Genomic DNA, 27,373 nt, shown 5'->3' with positions numbered 1-27,373 from the left:
CCGCATTTTGGGTTTACGCAGCATATAGCTTGCATGAAAAAGAAACTGGCCGAGTCCTTGAAGCCTCGAAAGCCAACGTCACGTTTCGCCAATTACCGACGCGAGGTTCGGCGCCGTGGATCGAATTGTTTTTTTATGAAAATCCATCACCAGTTTAAATGATCCATCGGAATTTCTCAATATTTTTTGTGCAATAGCAAGACAAAAGAAGTTTAATAATACCATTGTAATTGCGCAGGCCTGTTACTGCCCAAGTGCAATACAGCCCAAATACCAACCTTGTGCTCAAAAACACGCCCAGACAGTTTTTTTTAAGATTTGGTTTGGGTGACCGCTAAGTATAGTTTTAAGAGACCGCAAGTGTTTCATTTAAATACCAAAAAGTTGCAAGTCCAAAATTTGGGAAACCGCTGAAGAAATTTGGGGGACCGTTTCGGTCCAAAATTATTTCAATGCGTATACGTGTTCCGTGACTCAAAACAGGTAAAATACACCGTCTTAGAACACCAAAAGGCGTCACGATTTGCAAATGACCTACGCAAGGTGCGGCGCCGTATCTCGAATTGTTTTCGCTTTGTGTGCATTTGACGCAGCAAATTTGCGGCGCGAAAGCGGGGGAGTTAGTCTACCTTTTTTTTTGTACAGCTGCGCGGTCCGGGAAGCGCTAAGGCCACGGCCGCTCGCGTCAAACGCTGCAGGCCAATTCGTGTTTAGGTCGGAATTTTTGGTTTACCCGAAACAAGGCGGTTTTCGGTCTAGGAGAATGTTGTATATAGTTAACGAGGAAATTGCTTACGCACTTGGGATTTTTATTTTGCACTTTGACGCGGTACAATCTCGTATAAACCAGCACAGACCGCCGTGAACAACCAAAAAAAATCATTTTCGTATTTCCTTTTCACCTTAAAGGGACCGCTGCTCTAACAAAGCCGCGATCGTCTGAAAATGCGTGTCTTATTTGGTAGTAAAAATCACATTAGGTTTTACGAATGCAAAGTGAATATGTAAAAAAAGAAGATATCTCCTCGCCCTATTGCTCGTTAATGACGACAATGACTTCGAATGGTAGCAAAAACAGTATAGACTTTCTTGTCTCAGTCAAAATCAGTCACTATAGGTTCTTTTTCAGGTTTTACGAATGCTCGCATTGGCGACAAAACTACCATTTTTTTAAATTAGCATGAAACCTAAATTTTAACAACTCATATAAAGCGTAATGCACTTTCAAACCGTTTGCAAAAAGGTTGTCATCTCCATTTAGTTCCATTTCTCCGTCTTTGGTGTATAGCGACAAAGTGGTCCGCAGTCGGAATAAGAAACTTATAGTATCAGTATTGAAATTAGCGATTGGTATCAGTATTGATATTAGGATTATATAATAGCGCACGCTACCCGATTGGTGTGCCACGGCCGTATGCTGTCAATGAGGGTGTAGGCCATAGGGCTGTAGGCAATGCCTTTCCTGTTGCTCGGGCAGCTTCTAGAAGACGCTTTCCGGCCAGGCTGCAGATGACGAACAGATGCGGACCAAACTTTAAATGCATGTTGCGACCAACTGATCAATTGCGAAAAACATTACTTGGGCATTAAGGGATATCTAATTGAATTGAGTTTTTAATGCTAACATGCGTGTCAAACAAAAACCTTAGCGAGCACATGTCGATAGAAAGCACCCTTGGTTTGCGTTTGGATCTGCCTAAATTAAATTGACTTCAGCAAATCGTTGTATTTCACGTAAAATTATAAAGTTGGAAATTGGAAGGAGCCTTAGCTAAACTTTCAAGATTTATGTGCATATAAAAGAGGTTATGTGTAGCATAAACTACAACATGTGCACCAGCGCAAAGCCTTGATTAGACCAGCGGTAAACCATTAGTTCGGTATAAGCAGTTCGGTACCAACCCGCTTTTGCAGCCGGTCGCTTCCTGACTTGGATGCCGGGAAAGACTATTAAACTTGCCTTTGAAACATCCCCGATTCGAAAACAGCAAGATCAGGCGTATGTTTTTCGTGGAAACGCGCCGCGACCTTGGCGGGGAAGCGGCTGCTCACGACAGTAGTGATCGTTTCCCCGCGTCAGCGAAATCGGGACGCCCAGTAGTAGCAGGTGGCCAATAAGGTCGGCACCTTTACGGGAAGCCGTCGACCTTATCTGTGAATCCGGGACAACGCGTTCAGGGTTCTGCGTTTTGCACCGGGCCGTGTGCACAATCCAAACGCCAGACATGCAGATTTGGACAACTATAGATAATTCTGTTTAGTCCGAATTCTGAGTCCGACAACAAAAATCCTATTACTAAACTTAATAGCTTGAGAAGCGCACCGCTTCGAAGAATAATTAATCCGTCAGCAAGGTATAAATCTTTAAATATATACGCATTTCGCCATATAAATAAATGGCATCAACAGATTTTCTCATTCAAATAGAAATATTACCAAACTTATAATTAAACATACAGTGAAAAACAATCGTGACGGTGTATGGATAATAATATAGTGACATGTATAAGGGTTATATAATTTAAGTGAAAAACAGCAATCCGCTAATAAGAGTCCACCCTCAAAACGTGGGTTGAAAATATTCCACCAAGTGCCATTGGACCTTTACCATTTACAGTGTTCGAGCTTAATGGTTACTTACTTGCTACGGCGCAAGTGACTATTAAAACCAAGCCAAGACCTAAACCTGATCGTCGCCAAAGTATTGGCACAAACAAAAGGTAACCGAGGTATTTGCCGTACTGCAATTAATGTCCCAATCACTTTTCGAAATGTATTCCAATAATTTTATCGCTTCTCTTACATTCCGATGATAATGTACCCATACCTGTTTTGTACCCTTACCAGGATTGTTTTGCAAAGTGCGCGGCGCCTCTTGGTTTCGCGTTACACAAACAGTATAAGGGCTCGTTCCGGTGCTGGGCTACTGTAGGCGTGTTCAGTAGGCGAACTTGCGGCCGGCACTCAAACCACTGCACGTCCAAGCGCTTCTGTATCGCTGAAGCTGGTTTCCTAACAGGAGAACTGGCGTGCGATTTCAGGTCCACAATTAGAAGAGCTTATAGCGCGGTGTTGGGTTTCCACTGCGAACGTGCGATTTTTTCGTCCGTTTCAGTGTCGCGTGCCGTGCGATTGGCGAGCCGGGCAAATAAGAGCGGTAAGTGCAAAACAACTTCACAGCCTTATGAGCACTTTGCACCCGAAGGCTGGTAGCAGTATACCCCAACGACCCTGGAATTCCGTCGCTCTAATCGACCGGGAGACTTGGCGGGGAATTCCCTATTTTGCGGCAAATACTCTCTTGCGTTTTGTCTTCTTGCGGCATAGCTCAAGGGTCGACGTGTTTGCTCTAAGCTTGGGCGTTTTGGCTTCGGCTTTTTGAACTGCTGTTTTTTTGCAAAATAAAAAAACCGACCCTCTTACCATCCCGGCCAGGTACAAACGGTCTATTAAAGAATAGGGGACTTTGTTCTTTTAACTTTGCTGTTGCTCATCAAAATGTCACCAGTATTTGCCAACCGTGAGCAGTTGTCAGTTAACGTTGAGTTTACATAGGTTTTTGCAGGCTGTTGCGCACACTTGGCAAACAAATTCTGGCAAATTTCTGATCTTTTGAATGCGATAGTCATGTTCGTCCATTTACCATAACAATAACGCGGCTTTCATTAGCATTACAATATAACATTGAAGAAATGGTAGAGGCACTTTCGTTTAGGTCTATCATTTCCATTCGAAAAGCCTTTTAAGCGCGTTTGAATACAAAACTTAAACAACGACTGGCTCTTTTTCAAAATATATTTCACCTGTTAAAAAGCAGGAGGGGACAACTCTGTGAGCTTGTGTGACGAGAACTAACCGATTTTGTAATTTTGACATAAAGAATCAAATACAACTTGAATAATAAACGAGTTAGGATGCCGCTATGACCAGAGTTCATGAAGTGGGACGCTGAGATACGTTATTGCCACGTAAGTAACGCATGTGATACTTACTGCTTCGCTGAAGAAGAACTCTTTGCACGGCAAACATACGGAGGATATCCGGTTCGTTTGTGGTAAAGATCACAGGGTATCACGGTTTGGTGTAAGCGCGTTTCCTCGAGGTGTTTATATTTACACTGAAGACATGGCGTCTGACTAATGGTCTGGTGAAACTGTTCTGCAGGTTGCATCATGCCTGGCTAATTTACAGAGCAGCACCTAACTCAAGACACGGTTTGGTCGTTTGTCGGGGTAGTTCCCCTGTTTTGTTACTGAACAGTTACGCAAGCTAGAGTTGAACGATATGAAGCGAGTTGTTCATCGACTTAATTCTGCTTTAAGCAGTGTCTTCAACCTCAGTGATTTTACACTACTGCGTTTTACAGTGTTGTAAGTAATTCATTTTGAAATGACTTATGTCCCAGTCAAGTATTTTCGAAAAATACACGTCAAGTCTGAGCCATCAGTTACCCAAGTCAAGTTCTAGTCAAATCACTTATCAAAAATAGAACGACAAACCTTAAAATAGGTGAACTTGTCCCATTTGGAGCACTAAGTCAACTAAAAATAATAGAAAACGGTTTTAGGTGCAACAATTAGATTATTAGCACCATTTTATAACTAAATGTAAAATAAAAAAAGTTTCTTAATTTCAACCCTAATCGTTTGACTAAATGACTTAAGTCCAAGTCAACTTACCAAAACAATTTACGGAAAGTCCAGTCATTTGAAATAAGGGACTAAATCAAGTCATTGACTTAGGTCGTTACAACACTGATGGGGTTTTAAGCGCCAATCTTTAAAGACAATAGGGTACTAAACTATATATAGGCGTGCAGACAACCAGAGGTTTACCAAGAAAAAACAAACCATACATTCGCATCATTTTGGGGATAAATATCAATGATCTGAGAAGGTAAGTTACGGTAAGAGCCAAATAATTTTGTTATAGTTCGAAAAGATGAAAAATGATCATGTTTATAATACGCAGGGAAAACTTTTGGTATAGATATCCGATATTTGTGATTCATTCGTGTGCATCTAAAATGCGTGCAGCTTTGTAGCAAGTCTGTCAATCATCTGTCTTCACCAACACGAACTTACTGTACTTGCGTACGTCCAGACCGCAAGTGCGCAAATGCGAGTTTACGCTGGGCTCAAAATCCGATTTGAAACCGATGCGTCTGTTGCTTTGGCACAAATTGATTCTGTTTCAAAGGAAAAGTACCGATGAAAACAAGCACGAGAAAACAAAATTGCTCTGCTTGAAGAACCGTTCTGCCAAGTGCGTTTTTGTGTTTTGTCAGTTCGAACGACTTACTGCGATCCGGCAAGGCAATGTTCTTAGCATGGGAATTAATTACACCACTGGGGGTCATGACGGTTCTCGACAATTGAAGGAATGATGATAAATTAGGTAGGCAACAAAAGCCGCTTTGCCAAACTGCTTTTGAGGTAGCCTTGATAGCCGAAAAAATGGCGAAGCAGCTTACTTGTCAAAATAAGTCTGACTGGAATTTAATTTAAATATTTTCCTAATGAGTAAACCAAGGTCACTCAAGTTCAGTGACTTGATGTTAACCTACTGTCTTACCAATTAGTTTGTTTTGTAAAACATTGCATCTGCAAAATATTCGTTAACCGGCAGCCAAGCCTTAACGTTCAGCTTAAACGTTTTCGACAAAAAAATCTAACGGTGGACAATTGTAAACAATTTAAAAAGTATTTCCACTTGTCGAATGGCCAAATACGCCTGGATGCAAAAACAAGGCAACCACCATACTATGAAGTAGTGTAACAACGAAATATTATTTTATTTTAGCGCACGTAAATTTGAAAATAGTGCATAAAGTGTAATCACTCAAACCATAGGTCACAAACAGTCGTTGGTGAAAATGCTGAAACGAGCAAGGCAGCAAGAAAACACGGTGTCTAGCATATTTACAGCAACCGAATAGATAGCTGTGAAAAGGCCGTTTTAGTCGAAAAAGGCTTAAAAAAGCTAAATATAAGCTAAAATGCCAAGAAGTATAGCGGTTTTAACTATTGAACACTTGTGCTACCCACTTATAGTCGCCCTTACACATTCGTTTCCGGCATTTGGCCTCACAATGCCACGTTATCGCTATACATTCCAAAATTTTACTTTAGGTAATGTAGGTTTTAATTGTTACGGTGTATTTTTACGCTAAGCTACCGATTGAAAAGTATTCACATATATTCTCAGCTGGTTAGATAAACCGTAAATAAAACTACAGCGTTGTTCAAGAACCGATAATGACAATTAGAATTTTTTTCTTTTAAACACCGGAAATCACAGGCATCAGTCCAGAAATTGTCCTTTGTTTCAATAGAACAATGCAAAACACCATTAAAAAGGAAAAAGAGGCCGCATCGGTTATGCAAAACAATATGAATAACTCTTACTGGTGACAGCCTGCTAACGATGTTTGGAAACCTCCATAGCGCAACAATTTCTGGTCGTAGACCGATTTCTAACCATAGATTCCCGGTTATTCAAATCATAAAAACCAAGAACTGTATCAAAAAGTTTGGGCCGTTTCGTTAAGCCCCGTCTTTCGCCGCGGACTTCCTTGGCGGCCCGTGGCGTCAAAAGGAACCTTTCAATCGACGGTCACCACTTTCCTCGTTTGCTCCAATCCTTTGGCGTCCAGTGCAGACAGCGCAGTTCGATGCGCATTTTTCGCTTGGCCATGGCTCGCTTGTGTCCCTCCACCACCTCGTCGGTGAGCACGATGATGTTCTGGCCCTTGTGGTAGTTGATCAGGTTGAGGTGCTGCAGCGTCGAGATCACGTCTTCCTTCTTCACACAAGTCTTCTCGCAGATCTCGCTGTGCCAAGAAGAAAAGGGGGAAGGGTTAAATATAGCAGATATATGTAGGCTACACAGCCAACCTAAGTCCTTTGCTAAAAGGTATGAGAGGGAAAGTTTAAATTGCGTACATTTGCAAGCTGCACAGCTATGACCTAGTTATTGACACTTTGCTAATAAATAGGTGTGAGCAGATTTTTTAAGGTTTGGTTTTGGCGAATGAAATTTCCAAGAAAATTCATCAACTATTTCATCCAAGTATATTAACTGCTAATTCTCTGCAGTTGTAACAGAAATAGGCTTAATATTAAGAGTCCGTTTGAGAACAATGGGAGACCTTTCAGGGACTTTATTAAAAAAATACAAGATATTTTAACCATCAAAAGTTTAAGAAATATATTCCGGCCCTAAAACACATACCAAAAAAATGCCATTAATGCTTTCTATAATGACGATTTTCGGTTTAGCTTATTTGCGAAGTTAGTTTTGAACAAGCAGAGCATTCTTTCAAAAAACACAGATTTATTGACGGACTGACAGCCAACGCCCTATACATTTCGTTTTTTTGCTTTTATAAAATTGCTTTTGCCCCAAATGTAAAAAAATAGGTTGAAAGTCTTGCCGTTTTGCTAACAACATTATATATTTTTTCAGCTGCGGATGAAATGTTTTTGCAGAAAAATGAATTTTTGCAAAATCAAGCGTGTACCCACAACAAAACAGTCCAACGCAAACTCCAAGATGATTTCTTGGTAATGTTTATGCGGTACAACCTCGTGCAAAGTCATCCATAAAAAGAAAATGGTCCTTAAAATTCTGGCGCCCGGTTTTCAATCAAGCATGGAAGGGAGCGTAACCTGATTTGCAGCAATAACAAATGAAAAGACACCACGATGTTTACTAAATGGACTGTAAACGCAATTTTTCTTGAACTGTTTTTCTAGAATATTCGATGAATTGCGCACCCCATCTTCCGTGTGTTTCATTTTTTGGCAAAAAAGTGTTTTAAATAAAAAATAATATGTCTTTTCTTTAGCGGTTTCTCAAACTGTGTGACTTGCAGACATTATACCCTTTATTTTTTGTATTTATTTCCTGTGATAATTGTAGGGTTTAGTAAAAAGTGTTTCGCGAGTTTTTTGTTTCCTAATGTGCCGCAAGCTATAAAAGTTTAAAAATCACCGTTTTATAGACTTCCAATTCTCTACATAAAATAATATAAAAAACATTCTAACTTATCCAATCTTTACTGGGATCTTTATCGCGTTTTAAAGAAAACAGGCTTATATACTCCTAACTATACTAATGCACGTTTGTGCGGTGAAAAACAGTGAAATAGAATTTGTCAACAGTGCCGGCTTTTTCATTTTTTTGATAAATCAAATATGGTATAGATAACAGGTAACCTTTGTTTTAACGATTTTCTGTAGATAGCCAGAGGGTGCGATTGTACAAGGCCAAAAAACAGCAGCCTGGCCATATACTGGGCGTTTTAATCACTGTTAACGAGTGTGCGTCAGTGATCAACATAATAACTTACGAGGTGACGACGCAACATGCAATTTCAAACGTTAAGCGCTTTTTGGGAGGACCCCGCCTCAGATTATAGAACAAAACGTTCACGACAGCCGCGCATTTTGGTCGGGTTTAGGAACCACTTCCACAATGGGGCGGCACGCTTTACAAGCACAAAATACAGGCTGATGGTCGCCTAATTGAATCCTGTGTGCTGTTAAGCTGTTGTACGCCAACTGCTGCAATACAGCATTTTCCGGTTGCTATCTATCGGTTCAATGCCAGTGCAACTTATAATTGGCACTGTCTAGGATCATTTGGATGGATTGCATATAGTTAACGCGGCCTAAGCCAAGAATACGGACCGGTTTCGAAATAGTGCCGGCCGAAGTTAAATTGTGCCAAATAGTTTGGATCAACTAAACCAAGCGACCGATTTTTTCAGACCCCATTCCGTGATCCGTTGTTCATGTTGTTTTACCTGCAGCTGTATATTTAATGTAGCACGCGGGATAGTGAACATATGTACAAGGATTATTGTAAAATCGAGTCATGTACGTGTGCGCAAGTCTATATCTCCCGACCAATTCCAAACTGCTTTGAAAGTCACGGAAAAACACAGTGAAAGTGGCCGCTTGTTGAATTAAAACCAAGTAACGAGTTTAAAGCGAACTGGCGAAATAGTAAATCCTATCCTACCGGTTTTAAAGTCACAAAAACAGTGCCGGCTAACTTTAAATTGGCCGCCAAATCAGACCGAGGCCACTAAACACTGCTCGGCCGCCCCAGGCGCGGAATTCTGCCGGTCGAAAGAGGTCATCGAGGCAAAAAGCGGCCGCCCAAACGGAACCGGTGGTTTAGGGCTCGCCCTGCGACAGTTTCAATTAACCAGGGCAGAACGTGGTTAGGGGGGTTTCAGAGGACGTTGCTTTGGCTGAGAAAAGTGGCTGGGAAAGTTTTCGGGAGCGTCGTCGTTTTTATATTTGCCCGCTTCGAGCCCGGGTTGAAAAGTTAAAGCCAAAAGGCCACATCGATTGGCCAAAAAGCCACAGACCGCTTTGTAATAATGTTTTTTTTTATCTAAAAGGTTAAAATTGCCACTTGCTCCGGGGACTCATTTTTAATCTTTTTTAATAGTTTTTGGCCTATAGTCCTTTCAAAATGCGCAGTAAAGCAAAACGGCTCTCTTTTTAACCAGGTACAAGTTTTCAAAATTTTTTTTAGTAGTTTTAGACCAAAGTTTTTTCAAATAGACGCTTTAAAAGCAAACGACTCTCTTTTGCACCACATGTTGTTTGGTACAACATTGTAAGGCGCCGTTTGCTTCCCACATAAGCACAATAACTCGCCAATGCGCAAAAAAGGGAGCAGAGCGTTGTCCAAAACAGAAGCCCTTTGCGTTTAACGCAAATCAAGGCGTGAATAATGAGCGAGCCCTGTGCTTTTTGAGGTGCCACCAATAACGCGCCCATATTGCCACTTCAAAATACCGCTTAATATTTAGGCTGGTACTTGGCGGTCGATCGGGGAACGGCATACGAGGTTGCTTCTTTGATGTGAAGACGGAAGTTTTTCGGGTGTGTTTAAGGTTGGAGCCGTTTTAAAATGCATATTACGAAAATCCGGCTATAATTTTGTTTATCACTTGGTTTTACCGATGTGCGGTCGCAAAACTTTTTAAATCCAGAATTAGCTTTCGAATATTAGAAAGCACCGAATACTTTTTTTAGAGACACGCTTTCAAGGTTTCGGCTGTCATCGATTAACATGGGTTTTTCATAGCGCTATAAAAGCGACACGAAAAAACAAATTTCGATTGCCTCCCATTGCTTTTAATACTTTGATGGAAATTCCTGTAGCGGCATGCAAAATGCTTCAGGCAAATAAAATGACAAATATAGCCCAAGGCCGGTTTGCACAAAACCGCAATTCTCAAGCAAAACTCGTCTTAAAAACGCCTAGCTTAAGTCGAGCAGATTTAAAAATTTTGTACAAAGATTCACAACAAATTTAATTGCGATCTTGGCACTCGCGGTCCACTGAACTTCACGGATCACAAAATCTGAGCGTGTTATGCAACGCGCTGTAGTATAGAAATTCAGCGTTGGAACGCAATGGTATAAATAACCTCGCTGGTCCAGATTTAGAGGCGACGCCGGAATTTTTCGATAATTAAGAAAGCGGTGCGCGGCGTTTCTATAGTAAAAGCACGGAGCCGTGACACTGTTCTATACTGCGTGACCTTAGTTATAGGCTAACGCGAAACCGGACGGAAACACGTTTCGCATCTTTTCGGGCAGCGGGTGCGGGTACGTGGGGTTCCTCACTTTGTGGGTACGCGGGGCTCTTCACTTGCGAGTTTCACATCCGGTTGTTGAGACGTGACAACTAAGGGTTGATTGTCGTAGCGCCGATTATTGCAAATAGTTATGTCCGATAATATCGGATCGGAGGCTATACCGGATGCTAAATCGTGGTATCGGTACTTGGCCGATACTAGGCTGGTTTCGGTGCCTTTGGATCGAAACACAGGATATCGTTTTTACAAAAATGCAGTGTTGGACCTCTCTTAACACAAACCAGACTTTTATTAGTTTAAAACCAGCGGAAGACCAAGGTGCATTGTTGAATAGTTCATATTACTGGATTATAAATTGCAATTCGTACCTGTTTATTCCAAGCAAAATGTAATAGGAGAAATTTTTTGAATGAATAGCACCTGGCAGTATCATTTTTACTGAACCTCTAAATCTAAATGAACTAGCCCCATAACTTTAAAGAGGCTTTTTCGGTTGCCCTATTTAAACAGTTGCACGAAAAAATGGCCTCTATAGCAAACATTAACAAGTGTAGTGCTGTACATTTAAAAGGTCAGTGGTGCAGTTTTTTCATCTCTATTTATGGCAAATTTACAACTGGGAGAAAAAAAACCGGCCTGGCGTATAAGCGCGCTGGGATTTTGTTGACGCCCGGAACGACCAAACACAGTAGTGCAAACGCACAGAAGTCAGATAAGGCCACGACGAGTGAGTCAGTGGGCACAAATGAAAAATGAAAGTAATGTGTCGCTGAACAAAAGTGATGCTGCTTTCGAAAATACAGGCCAGCGTCGAAAGTAAGCGTACAACCGAAAGACAGATTTTCGCACCAAAGCGAAACTGGCCAGAGGTGCGGAGTATCGCACAATCGGTTTACCACAAGTCACGTATACACGGGCAACGCACACCATGACCCACGACGTACTACAATGGACCGGATGGCGTCGCCACTTTGCCCGGCGGTCTATAGACAGTTTCATGGCCCTATTAAATATCGTTCTTTCAATTTTCCCAAATTATGAAGCCGAGTGCTTCTCCTAATTTCTTATCACTGCTAATATGAAAGTACCATGGAAGAATATCGGCTGCTTTAAAAAGTATCAAAATGTACGGTCAAAGTCGGTTAAATGAAGGGAAATCGATTTTGTTCCGCAGTGGCAATACACAACTGGCCGGGCGGTGAAAACACAAACGAAAGCGGGCTTAAAATTAAGCCTAAAGCAATTCGGTCAAGTCCCATAAAAAATCGAAACTGCAGAAATGAAACGGGTCAGCCTGAAGGGCCACTTCAAAATCGTCCCAGCCCAGTTATTTTGCGACAACACGACAGGAATGCAATAATAAAGGGTCACATAACAGTGAGCAAAACACACCGACACCAGTGCCTCGTGACGTCAAAGTGTTGACGACCAAACTGTTTTGCCGAGCTCAAGAAAAAAGGGGGAGCACCGCGTGACGCTGCGAAACATCTCGAAGCGCGCCAGTCAACGTGCTATATTGGCTAAAGACATTACATTCACTTACATCAGTGCTTCCCAACCAGTGGGTTGCGACCCATTGGTGGGTCGTCAAGCATTTTTAATGTTACAGTTTTCTATTAGATCGGGAAATTATTGCATTATCATTACGTAACATTTATGCTTATCTGATAATATCCAATATGCAAGGTTAAGTTTCGCATTAATAGTAAATTGCATGTGTATATGCATCGTTTCTTTTCCTCATTACTGTTTTTCATTCGTTTGGTCCAATATCTCATTGTGGGTCGCAAAATAAAATCTTGCATTAAAAGTGGGCGGCAAAGTGAAAAAGTTGGAAAGCACTCCCTTGCATCAAGCAGCGGTTTGTGCGCAAATTGGATGCTTGGTATCGTTTCCGGAAAGTGAATGGGGCAAGTTGGATTGCGAATTTCGTTTCGCAATAGGACTTAGCGCAACATATGCATAATGCGGTATCATGCGTTGAATACAGTTCATCTGTAATGAAGCGCATTTTTGGGATTTCCCAATATTATACGATTAACGACACGTCGCCGGATACGCCACGGTTGCTTCGTGACGTAGCACTGGAAGTGGTGATACGTCATCACAGGAAACAGGATGAAGCTATTATAAGCTGCATAAAATTATTTTAATCTATAAATAAGTAAACCCCGGTTGGGTGAACTCGCGTTGACCGCTTCGCAAATTAAGATTAAGAACACTAGGACGTTACAAACTGTAGGGTCGTAAAATTTCACATTCTTTTTTTTAATGGAACGCCAAGGTAGCTTTGAGTACAATGTTGCTGCCATACATTATATCAATTTTTATAATTGTTTTTTCTGACAAAGATTAATTAGAGATGCCAACGTTTTATTAACCAATTCGTTAATGGCAAAAAGATAGGAAACCTGCAGGATCGTTTCGTCGCCTTGCTTTCAGTCATTATTGTTTGGCCATATGTAATTATGTATTATGTAAAATTATATATGTGTGTGTCAAGTAGCTAGTTTGTTAAAATTTGCGCGAATAGGCAATCGAAACGATTGCAATGAAAATATTTCGCAGAAGAACCATTCATAAGCTTAGCTTTATATAGATTTCGGTATTCCCTTCGAGAGGATGTCGCCACGTCGCCGTTCGCAAAACGTGTACCTGGACCACCTATCGCGAAACTGGAAACGCGCCCGCAACAATCTTACGCGAAACTAGAAACCGTGAAGTTATGCCGAACCCGCATTCGCTCGCTCTCGAAGTCTCAGCGCAATTGGCATGCGACCTGACGCGGGAAAACCCCTAATTGTCCGAAGCGCCGACTGCGGAAAACATATTTTCGCGCTTGGGGAGCGTTCGATGTGCTGAAGTTGAACAAAGCAGGCTGGAGCGGTCGGGAAGGCGAACAGACAAAAGCGATGCCGGAAAAAACTTGTTTACTGCTTGGATGTGGAGTGCACCCGGCTGCACCGCCCCTGTTGAACCCTCGTATCTCTTTCCGACCACAGACCCGGGCCGGGCGAAAAACATGCTGAAAGAAGCTTGAAACCCGTTTCTACGTTCGCAGGCTGCTGAACTTCGAATTTGCGAAAAAAATGTTAGTGCTTTTTTCCTGTCCAAGCTCAAAAAACGCCAAGTATATATAATAACCGAAAGTCTAAGTTTATTTGACATTTTTCAGATCGTACCATATGCCCCAGCACTGCACGCATATATACGTTAAGAGGGGAGCGGATACAGACAAAATAATTTTTTTTATCCGCTTTTAACCCTGTTACTTTAAATATTTTCCTCGTATGATTAGTGAAAAAAAGCTTGAAAGATAAATTTAACTCTTTAATCTCTTATGCCTACAAAAAGTAATGGGCATCGGTAAGCCCCGACCAAAGGAGAAGTTAGCAATATGCCAGCCCCACCAACAGCCCCTGTTCCTGAGCCCTAAAAAACGGTTAGTTGCTGTGCTATAATTGTCGACAGAAATGAAAATACGACATATTTGTCGACATTTACCAAAAACTCTCATACAAATATATGGATTGTGGGTCCAACTGGCGTGGCCGAGGTCGTGAGTTCGAACCTCACCGCGAGTTAGATTTTCTAGCCTGACCTTTTGCTTGCATACAAGTCATTGATTGTTTGACTTTTTTGCATTAGGCCACGATGGCTTCCGGTGCATTTGTCGAGAGGTATTAATTTCCTAATAAACAAGTACGCGCCGATCAAAATGTGGGCTGCAAATTGCACATGATAACCACCTTTAAAGAGTCGCAATGAAACTGGGAATGACTCTATTAAACGCGCAAGAAAACAATCAAATCAAAGCCGCGCAAGCATACTTCCCTTTCGAAATTAGCAGTTCGCGCCTGAACTCTCCCTATATAGGTTTAAAAACAGCAATCGAAAACTGCGTTGGGAGGCACATCGAATCGAAATTGGCGCTGTCCAGGTTTGTTACGAAAGCGTCTGGAAAAAATGGTAAACTGGTCGAATGCCGCTGCGGTTGCACGGCGTTTCGATAAGGTTAATCGAAGGGCAGACACTAAACGCGAAATCGCTCGATTTTCGTGTTTCGACGTCTGTGCGATGGTTTATTCAGGTGGACGTTTATCCGCCTAAATTTACACGCGCCTGATAAATTGTTCCTTACTTTCCTTTCTCCAAAACGCTGCTTAACTATGATTTGGTAAAACCTTGTGCGGGCGACGCATGTACAGGATGCAGCTTTGGTGAATTTTGAATTTTTTTCGTGTAAATTGTTCTTGTTTTATGGACTGCTCAAATCAAGGGCGATGTATATTTTTCTTTTTCTTTTAAACTTTTCAACAAACCCAAGTTAAAAACTAATGGTGTGATATAGCTTATTATAGTCGTAGTATTCCATCCCGGACCTGCATGAACCTTACTATACGGGAGAATTGCACAACGACAAGACAGACAAACAAACTTTAGCAACATAAGCCTGTCATCATTTGGAAATGGCTTGAAAGGCGGTAAATTTTAAAACGCGAAATGTTGACAGAAGTGCAAAATGCGCGGGATGTAGAAAACATTGTAAGTCGAGTCGCAATCGATTATTACGCAAAACAATAACAAAGCCGTATAGTGCACGCCACTAAGCTAATAGGCAAACAAGTGTTACCACGTGGCTGATTGGGCAAGCGGTTGAGCAAAAACAAACAACAAGTTGTTTCATAACCGACAAACAGAAAACTTAGACGTTGTTTAGTTATGTCGCGTCTTTGTGCAAGACAGCTTAGTTTGTTTTGCCGAAGGACGCTTGCTGTTGACATTGTTTGCAAAATGTTATCGCATTGTTATTGCCGTCATCCAATCAGCATTGCGAAATATTGCAGGGTCAGCTGCATACAGTAGTGTCAAGAGTTCAACACTGAAGAGTGATTCGATTGTTTATGAATCAATACAGAGGTGGATAGGTCCAAGCTTGAAAACATATGGACCGGATATGCGCGTGTTTAAGCCATTAGAAAGCTGAACAGCCGACAAAAAACTATTCCAGTCGCGAAATGTGTGTTCGGTGTCCAGTAAACACCGAATATATTGGTGTTGGTGGAGGGTTGAATGATTTGTGACCTTGTTGATGGCAGGCCGCAGCCTCGCGCTTCTAAAAATACGCGCACAGGCTTGCTGTGGGCTGTGTACACAAGCCACTCTGCACAGCAACACAGCAAGGAGGCATAATGGCGATTGTGACGCAACAATAGACGGGCAATTTGAGTGATGCAATTTTGCGAAGCGAACTCGTATACGAGGGCGCGCCGGAAAGCTTTGAAACAACAGCAGCGGCAGCAACCAGCTAAATAAGTCAGCAGCGTTGCTGTGGGGTTGTAAGAGCCCGTAATCCCTCGTCGGTGTTTCTCTTTTGGCTCCGTAGTTAAGCGACCGCGAGATTAGTTGTTCCTGGGGTTCGGGCAAACTGGCTGCGACGGGTCAGGTGGCGAAAACATGCTGAAGGCAAAGTGACCCCGGGAGAGAAATGACACCCAACGCGCAATATACAAATTTAAAGCAATATGTATGGATTGATAATGATTAAAATGTAATCCTTGATCGTCGCGCCTTAAATCTTTTTTGTATTTTGCATCGGTTTTCAAAGCATTTTTAAAAGCTGTTTCTGTATTTTCACCCCCGTTATTACAATTACTCTGAATTGCGCTGTGGCGTTTATTTGTGGATTCGTAAAAAGGCCAGCACGAGTGAAAAGCAAACAAAAAACGGTTGAGACCCCAGTAAACCTTAGCGTTTTATGTCAATAAGGTTATCTCTTCCTAAATGCTGTTAACAAACTCGAAGCATTTTGTTTTGCCATTAGGTTAAAATACAGCTCCCTGGCGACACCGTGCAGAATAAAGAAGTTGTATATAATTATTGAACCGATAAACGATATAAAGAAAGCAGAGTTAAAAATCTGGAAACGACGCTTAACCGCGCTAAATTTCCACCATACAGGTATGAATTTAAACATTTAATTTACAATTAAGTCGACATGGATTTGCAAAGTATTTTATTTCGGGGTGGCTTAATATTGTGTGAATTACCAGCGCAGAGGAAAAGAAATTGTTTAGCATAACGCTTAAACACAAATTGCACGCCAACAGTCAACACACGGTGGTTTTTCGTCTAAAAACATTTAATTTAAATAAAAAAAAATACTGATCTCCGGTCACACATTTCCTAAGGTGTCGCTTAACAATCCACTCGTCGACCTGAACGATTAGATTTCAAATCAAGAAAAAAAAACTGTTTTTTCGTATTTTTTAATTATTTTCCTGGAATTTTATTTTGACCTGTGCGGCGCTGGTAAGTTCCCGTGTAGCTACCTGACCTGAAAGGTTCTGCACGACTTCGCAATAAAGAAGTCAAGAAAGATTCGACCACAACACTTCAACGAGCAGATGTTGGTGGCATTCACAGAACCGCACGCTCAGCGCGCAAGATTTACTTGGGGTTTCTAATTTTACAATTTACATACATGGTTGATAGCCTCTGATCAACTTATGTTGGGCGAATACAGAAAGAGGTATCGGGCATTATTTCACACGCGAATATTTCTCGGTACAGCGGCGGAGTGATTCCTTCAAGGTTGGACGCGCCTCATTGACTTTCAAAACAAGAAAACACGATCAGATTGAAGTTTAAGCTTTTTCGATCTGATCCGCCGTTTACTGCTGGATGCATTTCAAACGGAGAAGCAGCGAGAAACGACCATTTCTAGGAAAATCGTTCGCTCCTACAATGGCAGTGCGAGTGTTACAGATCGCCAAAGGGTACCAGCGCGTAAATTTGTGAGCTAAATTTAGTGCAACTTGCACGAACTGATTGGCCAGAACCAATTATACTTCCTTGTTGGGAGTCCCTACTACTTTGCTTGAGTCGTGTTGGCGATGCAAGCAAATGCATAAACAAAAGATCGAACGTAAAACGTAGGAAGCGCGCTAACTCAGCCGAGCATGTATTTAGAATTACTAACTCAAAGCAAAGCGCGAATTCCTCTTAAGTTTGTGGTCGAAAGCATTACAAAAGCAAAGTCGGGTGTAAGAAACGCCAAACCTACAAGAATACCACTGTTTTGAAATGTGGAAAAATTTAATCGACTGTGCAACATAATTTATCACTAAAACATTGAGATTCATTTTAAGGGATTATAAGTAAACAGGCGAGTTACTTATTTCATGACATTTATGCAATTTTTTACAAAAAGACTGAATACGTTATTCGTCGCACCATTTTCTCATGACCACCACGTTATGTCTTGTGACATGCAACACGCGACAAAATAAACCCTTGTCAAAATCTATATGCTTTTTAAAATTTTTGCCTCTTCACTTTGAAAACTTCACGGTACTATACCGACATCTTCTCGAGTCTTGATGAATTTACTTTTAAAGGTAAAAATTGCTGCATTATGAGTTGCAAATCATGTCTAAAATATCCATATTAATTTGGATTGGCATCATTCTAGTATCGTTTGATGATACCAGGTATCGATCTAGTATCGAACGAGTGCCGATACTACCACTTGGCATCGCGTATTGGCTCCGATCTGATATCATAGGACATCCCTAATGTTAGGTAATGCTGTGGTAAAAGTTACTTAATTGGTATGTCGTTTAGTCTAATATTATGCTTAATATTTTTTTAACCACAGCAGAACAAAAGCGCGACAAGAGGAACCAATTGGTAATTAAACCTAACAAAATTCAGTTTTTTACTTTACGAGATATATAAGAACCTAAAACGTACTTAATAGTGATCTGAGGTTTTTCCTGGCCGTTATCCGGTTTCAGGTTGATGACGATTCCCAGGATCGTGTGGGTCCAGTAGGAGCGATAGGAGAGAAGCCCCAGGTCGGAAAGGGGCTTTTCTGGGGTCCCAGCCTTACCCTCGATCTTCGACAGGGCGTAGCCTAAGCAGGTTTGGGGTTTAAACGATGCAAGAAACGCGAAAACTTTATTGCTAGATATAACAACAGTTTAAAAAAATTTTAGGATGTTCTATTTTGGTCGATAATTAAAAATTTATTTTTTAGTAGTTTATACTTTTCACAAGTTCTTACAGAATAGAAAATTATTTGACGATATATTTAAATTTGAGTCCCAACTGCAAATAAAATGAATCATTTTCTATCGGTAAATTTATATCGATGATATTTTTTATTAAGTGACTATAAGGTTCAAAACTAAGGGAACGTTTTAAAATTGTATGTCAAATGTCCTTAACATACGTTTTTTGCAATACATAACGTTTCAGTGGCCAATGTCTTATATCCACGTTGAAACTTAAAAACAAAATAAAAAATACGCAAGAACTCACGCAAACGCTAAGTTAATGCAAAAACACTTTTCAGGAAAAAATAAAATAAAATATCTTGAGCATTTCTAACGATGCAGTAAATTAACACAAAACGGCGCGTCATTGTCAGCAAAATGGAGCCAATTGCTTTGTATACCGCCAAATCTGGCCAAAAAAGGCCACCTACTGAATTCGATTAGGAGCTTTCCGAATCCTTTCCTTTGATGCGGAGGCAGCGTGAGGATGCAGGCCACGTTGTAGTCCTCCGTTGACTCCTTTTCCTGGAGGAAATGTTACACGGCTTATAATTAAGGGAGTGTTTGTTTTTTCTGTGGTTTCGAACAAAATCCCTACGGACCAGATGTTGTTGATCACTGCTGAGAGCGATTCAATATTATAATTATCTTATAGCGAATTTTGTTCGACAAACAATTTCGCTGAAATACAGCTTTAAAACGCGTGATTGCAGAGATGTTCGAAATAGTCACCACTTCTATATGGGCATTGATATGCCTACTACGTCCATGTAAGGCCATTTTCAATAAACGATAAGTCAAGTCCCAGTTCAAGTCATTTCCATAGCAAGTCATTTACAGGTCAAAATCAATGTTGAACTAATGAAATAAGTACTAATTTCATTCCAAGCAACAGTTTGCATACAAACATCAATAAAATGGCTTTGATATTCTTATTACGTGTTAGTATATTCTTCCGGAATTTATGAGTATAGCATTTACTCCGAAATTTTTATCATATTTTTGTCTAGATTTGCCTTTGCACTTCATCTTATCTTAATAAAAAATAAGGGTAAGCTTGAAATTTCAATCCACTTTTACCACCCAAACACTTAATGGTGTGAAATAGAAATCACCTTTCTATATTCCTAAATTTGGATATTAATTGTTTTCAATAAACCTGTTTTGAAACAAAACACTTGAAACTAATAAAGGTAATTTGTTAAGTGATTTAAGCCAAGTCAGTTCATTTGTCCAAACAATTTCAGGCCAAGCCGCGAGCCATTTAATGGACAGTGGTGTAAGTGAATTTAAGTCAAGTCATACAACACTGATGAGCACACGAAATAACATTGTGAATTTGTGAATATTAAAAGTGCGACATAAATTGCATTTTGCAAACGACCGGTCGGTGAAAACAGCCCGAAAAGCACAGTACACAGTTCTTCGACAAAGTTGTCTTAAGATGCACCAACTAAATCGGGCACAACTACCTTGATATTCAAACCTCTGCACAAAAGTGACTCAACAGCACTCTCTAGTGGGCACCAATAACACTAAAGAATCGTCGCAAAGTGTCGCTGTTGTGCGCCCACCTTGGAAAAGTAGCCGACGAGGTGGAATCCCTTTGAGTCTGACTCTGTCATGACGTAGAACAGGAAGGGGTCTGTGTCGTAATAAAGGGTTTTGTGGTCCAAGAAGCACTTGGCGAGCAGACAAAGGTGCTGGGCGTAGGTCTGCGTAAAAACGGAACTTTTAATTTAGTGTCAGAGACGGGTGTGTGCAACAGGGCTGCCGCTCCTAGTGGTTTTCCACTAGATCTAGTGGTTTTTGAAATAATCTAGTGGTCTAGTGGTTTTCTTGGAGAATCTAGTGTTCTTTTATAACCTTTGAATTGAGTAATATACTTAGTTATTTTCCGCCTACCATTGTTGAAAATGGCAGCTAAATGTGACAAATTCTCGTTTTAAACCTAATGTGAAAGGCATTCTCATGTTTGGTAATCGTCGTTGGCTCGATGCTGGTTAATAACAAGTTACTATACTGATTACTGTCAGTGTCGGGCAGCAGGCTTTGTCTAGATCCTACAGCTTCCGTGCTGCATGGATATGTAGGGTGTAGGCCTATTTAGTCACCACTTGCCAACCAAAGATGCTAAATGGAGAAGAGGGGAGGTAGAGAGAACAGGCAGGTCTAAGATATAGCTAGGTAATGCGAGCGAATTAGCCGGCAAACTGAAAACTCACTGTTCAAAAAGTCGGACTCTTGGGAGGAATTTCTGGCAATCCCTGGCTACGACCGCCAGGGTCAGTTATAATTATTTATAATGAATAGAACTGCCCCTAAGGCCAAAACCCAATCTTAGTCTTGTGAACTAGACTGCACCATTTTATTGCACTTTACAGTTCGTTTGATGTCATAGTCGGATATAGTAAACTTTAAGGGTGTTGCCAAATTTTTTAACACGAATTGGTTAAATAATGACAATTTTAAAGCCTGGCTGAAACCAGACAAGACTGATAGATAAACAGCAATATGCCAAGTTTGCGACATTAAGTTAAAATAACCAAACAAAATTGACCTTTTAATATACAGTACATAGATAGCTTTAAGCATAAAAAGAGGATAGCTTTAAGCATAAAAGAAGAACACTACCAAACTAAAAAACACTGTTGTTGCTACATTTTTTAAGTAGTGCCCAAGAAATATTTAACAATAAAAAGCAATAAAAACAGAGCTTTTGTTTGCTGGATTTAAGGCTGAGCATCACACACGTTTCGGCAAAGTAACGCAGCCAAGGGCAGTGTAGTGAAGTTTTTGTAAATTATCTCACTTTGTAATAATGTTTTTAAGTGCTTGTTATTCTTTGACTTTGTATATTTAGAAAATAGGGGCTTTCATAAAGCAATTATGGCACACAGACTTAAAAATAAGGGTACCTACTTGGTGAAATTTATTATTAGTTTTTTTTAATTTTTTTTTCTTTATGCAGAATTTAAAGCATTCACGACATAACGAAAGGCTGTAAATTATTGTCCCCATAGCTGTTTTCGCAAAGCTTATTTTTGACTAAGCTGCGCCATTTTTTACGGAAGTGTGCCGGCATAAAAATAAAAATGCTCTTTTCAAAAAAGTCTCGGACGCCAACCGTCTCCTTACCCCAATAAATTACCTCAGTATTTGAATATAATACCTTCATAACCACAAGAATTTGTAATAATTCAAACTTTTTAATTTAACATAAAAGTTACAATTGAATGTATATTTTTTTAGTGGCGTGGTTTTCAACATAACTGTCTGTAAACGTCAGAAAGGCAAATGTTGCTTTGACGCGAATTTTAAAATAAATTTTAAAATAAATACTGCCAAAGTTCTCTCTGTGGATTGGCAATTCGTGGCTTATTACTGCATGGTAAACCGTATGTCTAATTCTATAGATCGCAGCTGGTTAAGGCGGCATAAACTGTCGAAGAATGCGCATTTGCAAAATAGAGTTAACTTACTTTGTGTTTTCTTCCGTCAATTTCAAAAAAGGAAATGTTCGACTTGCGGTAAATCTCGTTCCCAGGTGGATAACGAAGCTGGCATTTCGTCTAAAAGTTAAAAACAAACTTACACAGCGAAGGTTCAAGTTTCATGGCACACTTTTTGGAGGTCAATGAGACTGATTACGCTTTCCCCTATAGCCGGGGTCGGGAACCTATGGCTTTCAAACCATATATGGCTCTATTTAGTGATGCCAAGCTATCATTCCAGCATGATGTTAACAAAACTGCACACGGCCATAACCCCTTTTCAAACTGTATTTTCCCCTTTTTTAGGCCACGACTTATAGTAGCAATTTTTTCAGAGCTTTGCGCGAATCCCATTTGTCTTAGCACCTATTACTTAGTCCGTTTGACGAAATTTCATTGTTTGAAAGGTTATTTTCGTATCATGGCACTCCGTAATCTAAGTTTTGTAAACTATGCATATTTTCGCGATAATGATGTCTTTCAAATCGAAACAAAATAAACAGCCCTACTTAAATCACTATATTTTCCAACCTAAACTATAGATGTTGAAACAAGGTATATGACTCTATTCGAAACACAGCCAAAAGTATTCCGCTTTTATGGCGCCCCTTAAATGAAAAAGGTTGCCGACCCCTGCCCTATAGCCTACCAGTGTTTAATTTTCAAACATATGTTTGTATAAGAACTTAACGCAAGGCATAGTTCATCTAGCGTTCAAGGCTCAAAATTGGATGTATCGTAAGCACTGGTCACATTACCTGAGTCAAAAATGGACATGCCTATAATGTGAACTATTTTTTGCGCCTTTTAAAAATAATCCGGAAAAATATTAAAGTACGGAAAACTTTCCATGTTTACCGCACGTACAAAATTCAACTAGAGAAGAAAAATTTAAAATAAATTTGGCGAATTTGTGCAACGGTTTAGTTCAGTGTTTATCAATATTTTTTCGCGGCGACCCAATGCCGAAGCGGAAATAAACAGTGAATCTTTGGCGACCCAGTTTTATTCACTTAAAACTTTTTATAGGTGAACCACACAAACAATAAATTTGAATTTAATAAATATGAGCAATGTTTTCGCCTTACTCCAACAGTTTTTTTTTTAATTTTAAACAAATAATGCTCTGGGCCTATTTTAATAAATCTAAACATGTGAACTAATGCAGTACAGGCGACCCGGCTAAATTACACATTGGCCCAACTTTTCATAGTTTGAGAACACTGCTTTAGTTAGTCCTTACCAAATGCCGCTGTAAACAAGTGGCACTCTTGGTGTATTTGAGGCAGAACTCGCACAGATATATAACGTCGTATTTCGTGATTTCGATTGGGTAGGGCGAAAAATACCACGGCTTCAGTCGGTACTTGCCAATTTCTAAATAAATTTAAAACAAATAAATTAAATTTCAAAAATTAGGAAGAAATTTATGAGAATTGTGTCGGCTTATAAGTCTAAATATAGAAAAAACAAAAACAAAAATATCTAACATTGATGAATCTGTCACGGAATATAATTCCAAAAAAAATACTAATTAAAAAAAAGTTAAATTTGTTGGTATCAACCAGATTTCAAACTGCGACTAACTTCATTCAAATACTTAAGTACATATACTAGCGAGTAGTGATCATTGTTTCTAGTGAAAAATCTAAAATCTCACCTATACATTTTATGTTTTTTATGCGGCTGACTTTATCTTCAGGAACGTGGGCCGTCATGCTTCCAGTTTGACGCGGTGCTCCGTCAGATGACTCTTGAGATTCCTGGTAAATGTGAAATAGTCAACGGCAACACACAAATATATAAATTTATAAGTTCGTAAGAAGACTACACATCGGTGTTGTGAAAATGTTCCATTCAAGTCATTTGTAAAATAACTTAAGTTCGAGTATTTCGTAAGTCGAGTATTTTGGAATTAAATACCAGGTCAAGTCCTAGTCAAAGTCATAATTTGAGCAAGTCAATTTCAAGTCACGTCCTTGTCATGAAAAAGAAATGTTAAACAATTTGAATTGTTAAAGTCGTAAGATTATGAAGAATTTGTAAACTAAAAAAAAGAAAAATGCAACATATAGCAAGCAAATTATTTTATGTGCAAAAATTAAGGTAAATAGCTCAGTTTGATAAAAAATACCCGAGGAAAATACTTTACATTAACCAAAGTCATTTGACCCAATGACTAAAGTCAAGTCAAGTCATTAGTCGGAAAGACTTAAGTCAATTTTCCCAAAAGACTTAAGTCAAGTCATTTGAAAACAGTGACTTAAGTTAAATCATTGACTTAAGTCGATAGAACACTGCTACACATCTTATCAATTAGGTTTTTTTGTAAACTAATCCCTTACTGATATATTTGTCAATCCATGCAAGAGCAAACCAAGTTTTTGTTTATTATATATTATTGACAAGTTACACAGTCAAATGAGCCTGCCCTACACGTTCCCACATCAAACCAAAATATATCCGTATTTTTTTAGAGAAATCACAAAGCGAGTCATAAGTGGCATTTAAGTATTTTCCAGCTTACCTCATCTTTTCCACCCTCGGGGAGTTTTCTCTTCCGTGGAACTTTGTTGGGTGTCTTTTTGGTTTGTTGCCAATCGTTAGGCACAACTCCATTCTGAAGAAAACAAAACATCAGGTCAAACACAGTTACATTGGTAAATAACTTAAGAACCTATGTCCAGGGATGTCCGATACTTGGCATTTCATTCAGATACCGATACCAAACATTTTGGACAAAAAGTATCATTATTCGGTCTGATACCAAATGACGTCAAGATAAAAAATTGAAACGTTGAAGGGTAAGATTTTTAGCAGAAAATGTTGCCTTAGCGTTAAGAAGTTTAACTTCCGTCGAAAACCTACCAATTTAAGAAAAAAATACCTTTCAGGGTAGAATCGCTGTGTTTGATTGTAAATCATGGTAAAAATTTATATAAATTTGGTATTGGATTGGTATCTATACCATCCTAGTATAGAATGAGTACCGATACTATCACTTGGCATATGGTATCAGCTGTAAATCTATATTATCGGACATCCCTAATAAGCAAAATGGTAAGTTATTGTGTTTCGAAATGGAAATTTTACAGAAGCTTCAGAAATGCTCCTCATATTGATTAGGTCACATGTATAGAAAATTTGTAAAATTTTAAACAAGGGGTAAAGGACATATAATGACAATAGTGTCTATTGTACAAAGCATCCGTAATTTAATCAAAAAATGAACACAATAAAACTTAAGTCATGGTGTGGATCTTATTTAAAAAAGACTAAATATGTCACTTTTACTTTTATACACAACCAGGGACGGATTAATTGGTATTGTTTCTGCCAAATTTACTTATTTTCAAAACTTTACTGGACTTAACCGCAAGACACCAATAAAACTTATTTTAAGAATGCTGGGGAAAAAATATACCTATAAATATTGGTTTATTTTTTTTCATGTAAAAAAAATGTGGGCGAAACTCGTTTAACTTTCCAATTGTCTTAAACCCATTAGGGAAATTTTAAACCCTACCCTTAAATGCATTTGTGCTTTATTTCTATCATATATAGGTGAACAAGAATTTTTTATGGGACCATAGTTATTTAATGCCTCCCAAACACAATTACAGGATCGACCTCGGCTGAGATTCTTTTTTTTGCGAGCCTTACTGACAGTTATTTGAGAAAACGTGCAGTGCCAGGAACAAATACTTGATAAATTTAACTGGGCAACGGTATGTGTAAGTTAGGAAAAATAGATCATTTCTGTCCAGATTAAAAGTGGGACTCTTAGCAGTTAACCAAGTGGTTTCAGGTGTTCTGAACGCTGGTATTCTTCCCAACTTTAAAGTAAAAGAAGTGCATTTTTAAATCCTGGAGAAATCATTTCCTTTCTTTAAATAATGAAAGACCCCAACAATATTTAGAATAGGGGAATTTGAAAAAAAAAACATACTACAATAATAACAAAACTAAGTAAAATGTTCCAAATGATTAATTTTTTTTTAAACTCAGCTAGAGGGTGTTTTGAAGCTAACATAACTTATCAGACAAGGAATATATTTTCTTGAAACTTTGCAATATCCCTAAAGAGACTCTTGACTCCAGTTTCAGAACAACTGTCCTAGAGGGTTGCAACAGGCTTTTTAGAAGCCTTGATTGGGATTTTCTTTTTAGGCATTGTCAATGAAAAAACAAAAATTACCAAGACAATTTCTCTATCTGGGCTGCTTGGTCTTGAATCAGTGTTTCTTCTGTGACCAGATTTTGTTTCCTTTTTTGGCTGCTGTATTTTGCCGAAATCCAGACGGCTTTCTGCTACCCACTCATCAAGACGTTTGTTAACTTTAAAAAGAGTGTTTGTCATTTGTTTTGAAATATATTTAAGGTTGAGAATTCATACATAAAAGGTTAAAACATTAGTTGATTTTGCAGAGTTTTCTACTTACAGTCTACATAGTGAACATAGTAGTGTGCTTCTCCACTGAATTCACGGACACTTAGAATTTCAGCCAAGTCTAAAAGACAAGACACACAAAAATAAAAAAATATTACAATCCATTTATAAGATAAATATTTTTTATGTAACACAATGATAACAAAAATAGAAAAACTTACGCCACTCCGACAACCCTTCTAAGTCTCTTTTGACTGGAAGACGACAGCCTTCAATAACTTTTAGTTGCATCTAGTAAAAACAATAGTTTATGTTGCAAAATCCAGGTCATAATAATATACCACATTTCACTACAAAAAATGATCCTTTTAAAACTTAAATAGTGATTGTTGACATGACTTTTTGAAAAAAAGGTCCCAGTTAAAATCATCAAACGACAAAGTCAAGTCTCATTTAAGTCAATACAAGAGCAAGCCAACTTCAAATTAAATCATTCAAATTAAAACAAAACGTACCTTTGCTAGCTCAGCCATCAGTGTTCAATATATTGTGACAAAATATTACCATAATTAAAAGGTGTGAAATAAATCTTTAAAAACATGTAGAGTTGTGTTAAAATATGTAATATTGTGATTAAAAAATGCAAAGTTTTAGTATCTTCCGGTATAAATATATATTAGGAATAAGTGAAATGTGTTTTATGTAAAAGGAATAGTCTGTGCAGCACTTAGCTGCTACTGACTTGGTCAGAAAATGTAGAATTAAGAAAGTTGCTTGAAACACTACAAACGACAACTTACGC

The 27,373-nt window shown here is 39.2% G+C and overlaps 1 protein-coding gene across 1 annotated transcript; it reads right to left on the bottom strand.

The window, feature by feature from the left end:
• Positions 1–5,781: 5,781 nt before the first annotated feature.
• LOC146139541 (histone acetyltransferase KAT5-like) lies at positions 5,782–27,166 on the bottom strand. Its single transcript, XM_083393076.1, has 12 exons — positions 27,087–27,166; positions 26,793–26,862; positions 26,624–26,692; positions 26,380–26,519; positions 24,709–24,801; positions 23,842–23,944; positions 23,425–23,558; positions 22,170–22,259; positions 20,262–20,402; positions 19,119–19,212; positions 18,383–18,545; positions 5,782–6,832 (listed from the first exon to the last, which is right to left on the bottom strand). Exons 1-12 carry the CDS (start codon positions 27,102–27,104, stop codon positions 6,616–6,618), a joined length of 1,332 nt encoding a protein of 443 aa, XP_083249202.1. The 5' UTR covers positions 27,105–27,166; the 3' UTR covers positions 5,782–6,615.
• Positions 27,167–27,373: the final 207 nt, after the last annotated feature.

Source organism: Ascidiella aspersa, chromosome 6 (genome assembly GCF_963924565.1).
Source record: "Ascidiella aspersa chromosome 6, kaAscAspe10.2, whole genome shotgun sequence".
In the NCBI taxonomy this organism is placed as follows: Eukaryota; Metazoa; Chordata; class Ascidiacea; order Phlebobranchia; family Ascidiidae; genus Ascidiella; species Ascidiella aspersa.
The sequence above is the reverse complement of the archived record's forward strand: the minus strand, read 5'-3'. Positions and strand labels throughout refer to the sequence as shown.

Excerpts from the sequence above, each read along its gene's own strand:
- LOC146139541 (XM_083393076.1), bottom strand. Across the intron at positions 26,693-26,792 it reads AGAAGGGTTGTCGGAGTGGC|ACTTGGCTGAAATTCTAAGT; the intron begins GTAAGTTTTTCT and ends CTTGTCTTTTAG. Across the intron at positions 24,802-26,379 it reads CAGATAGAGAAATTGTCTTG|AATGGAGTTGTGCCTAACGA; the intron begins GTAATTTTTGTT and ends TGTTTTCTTCAG.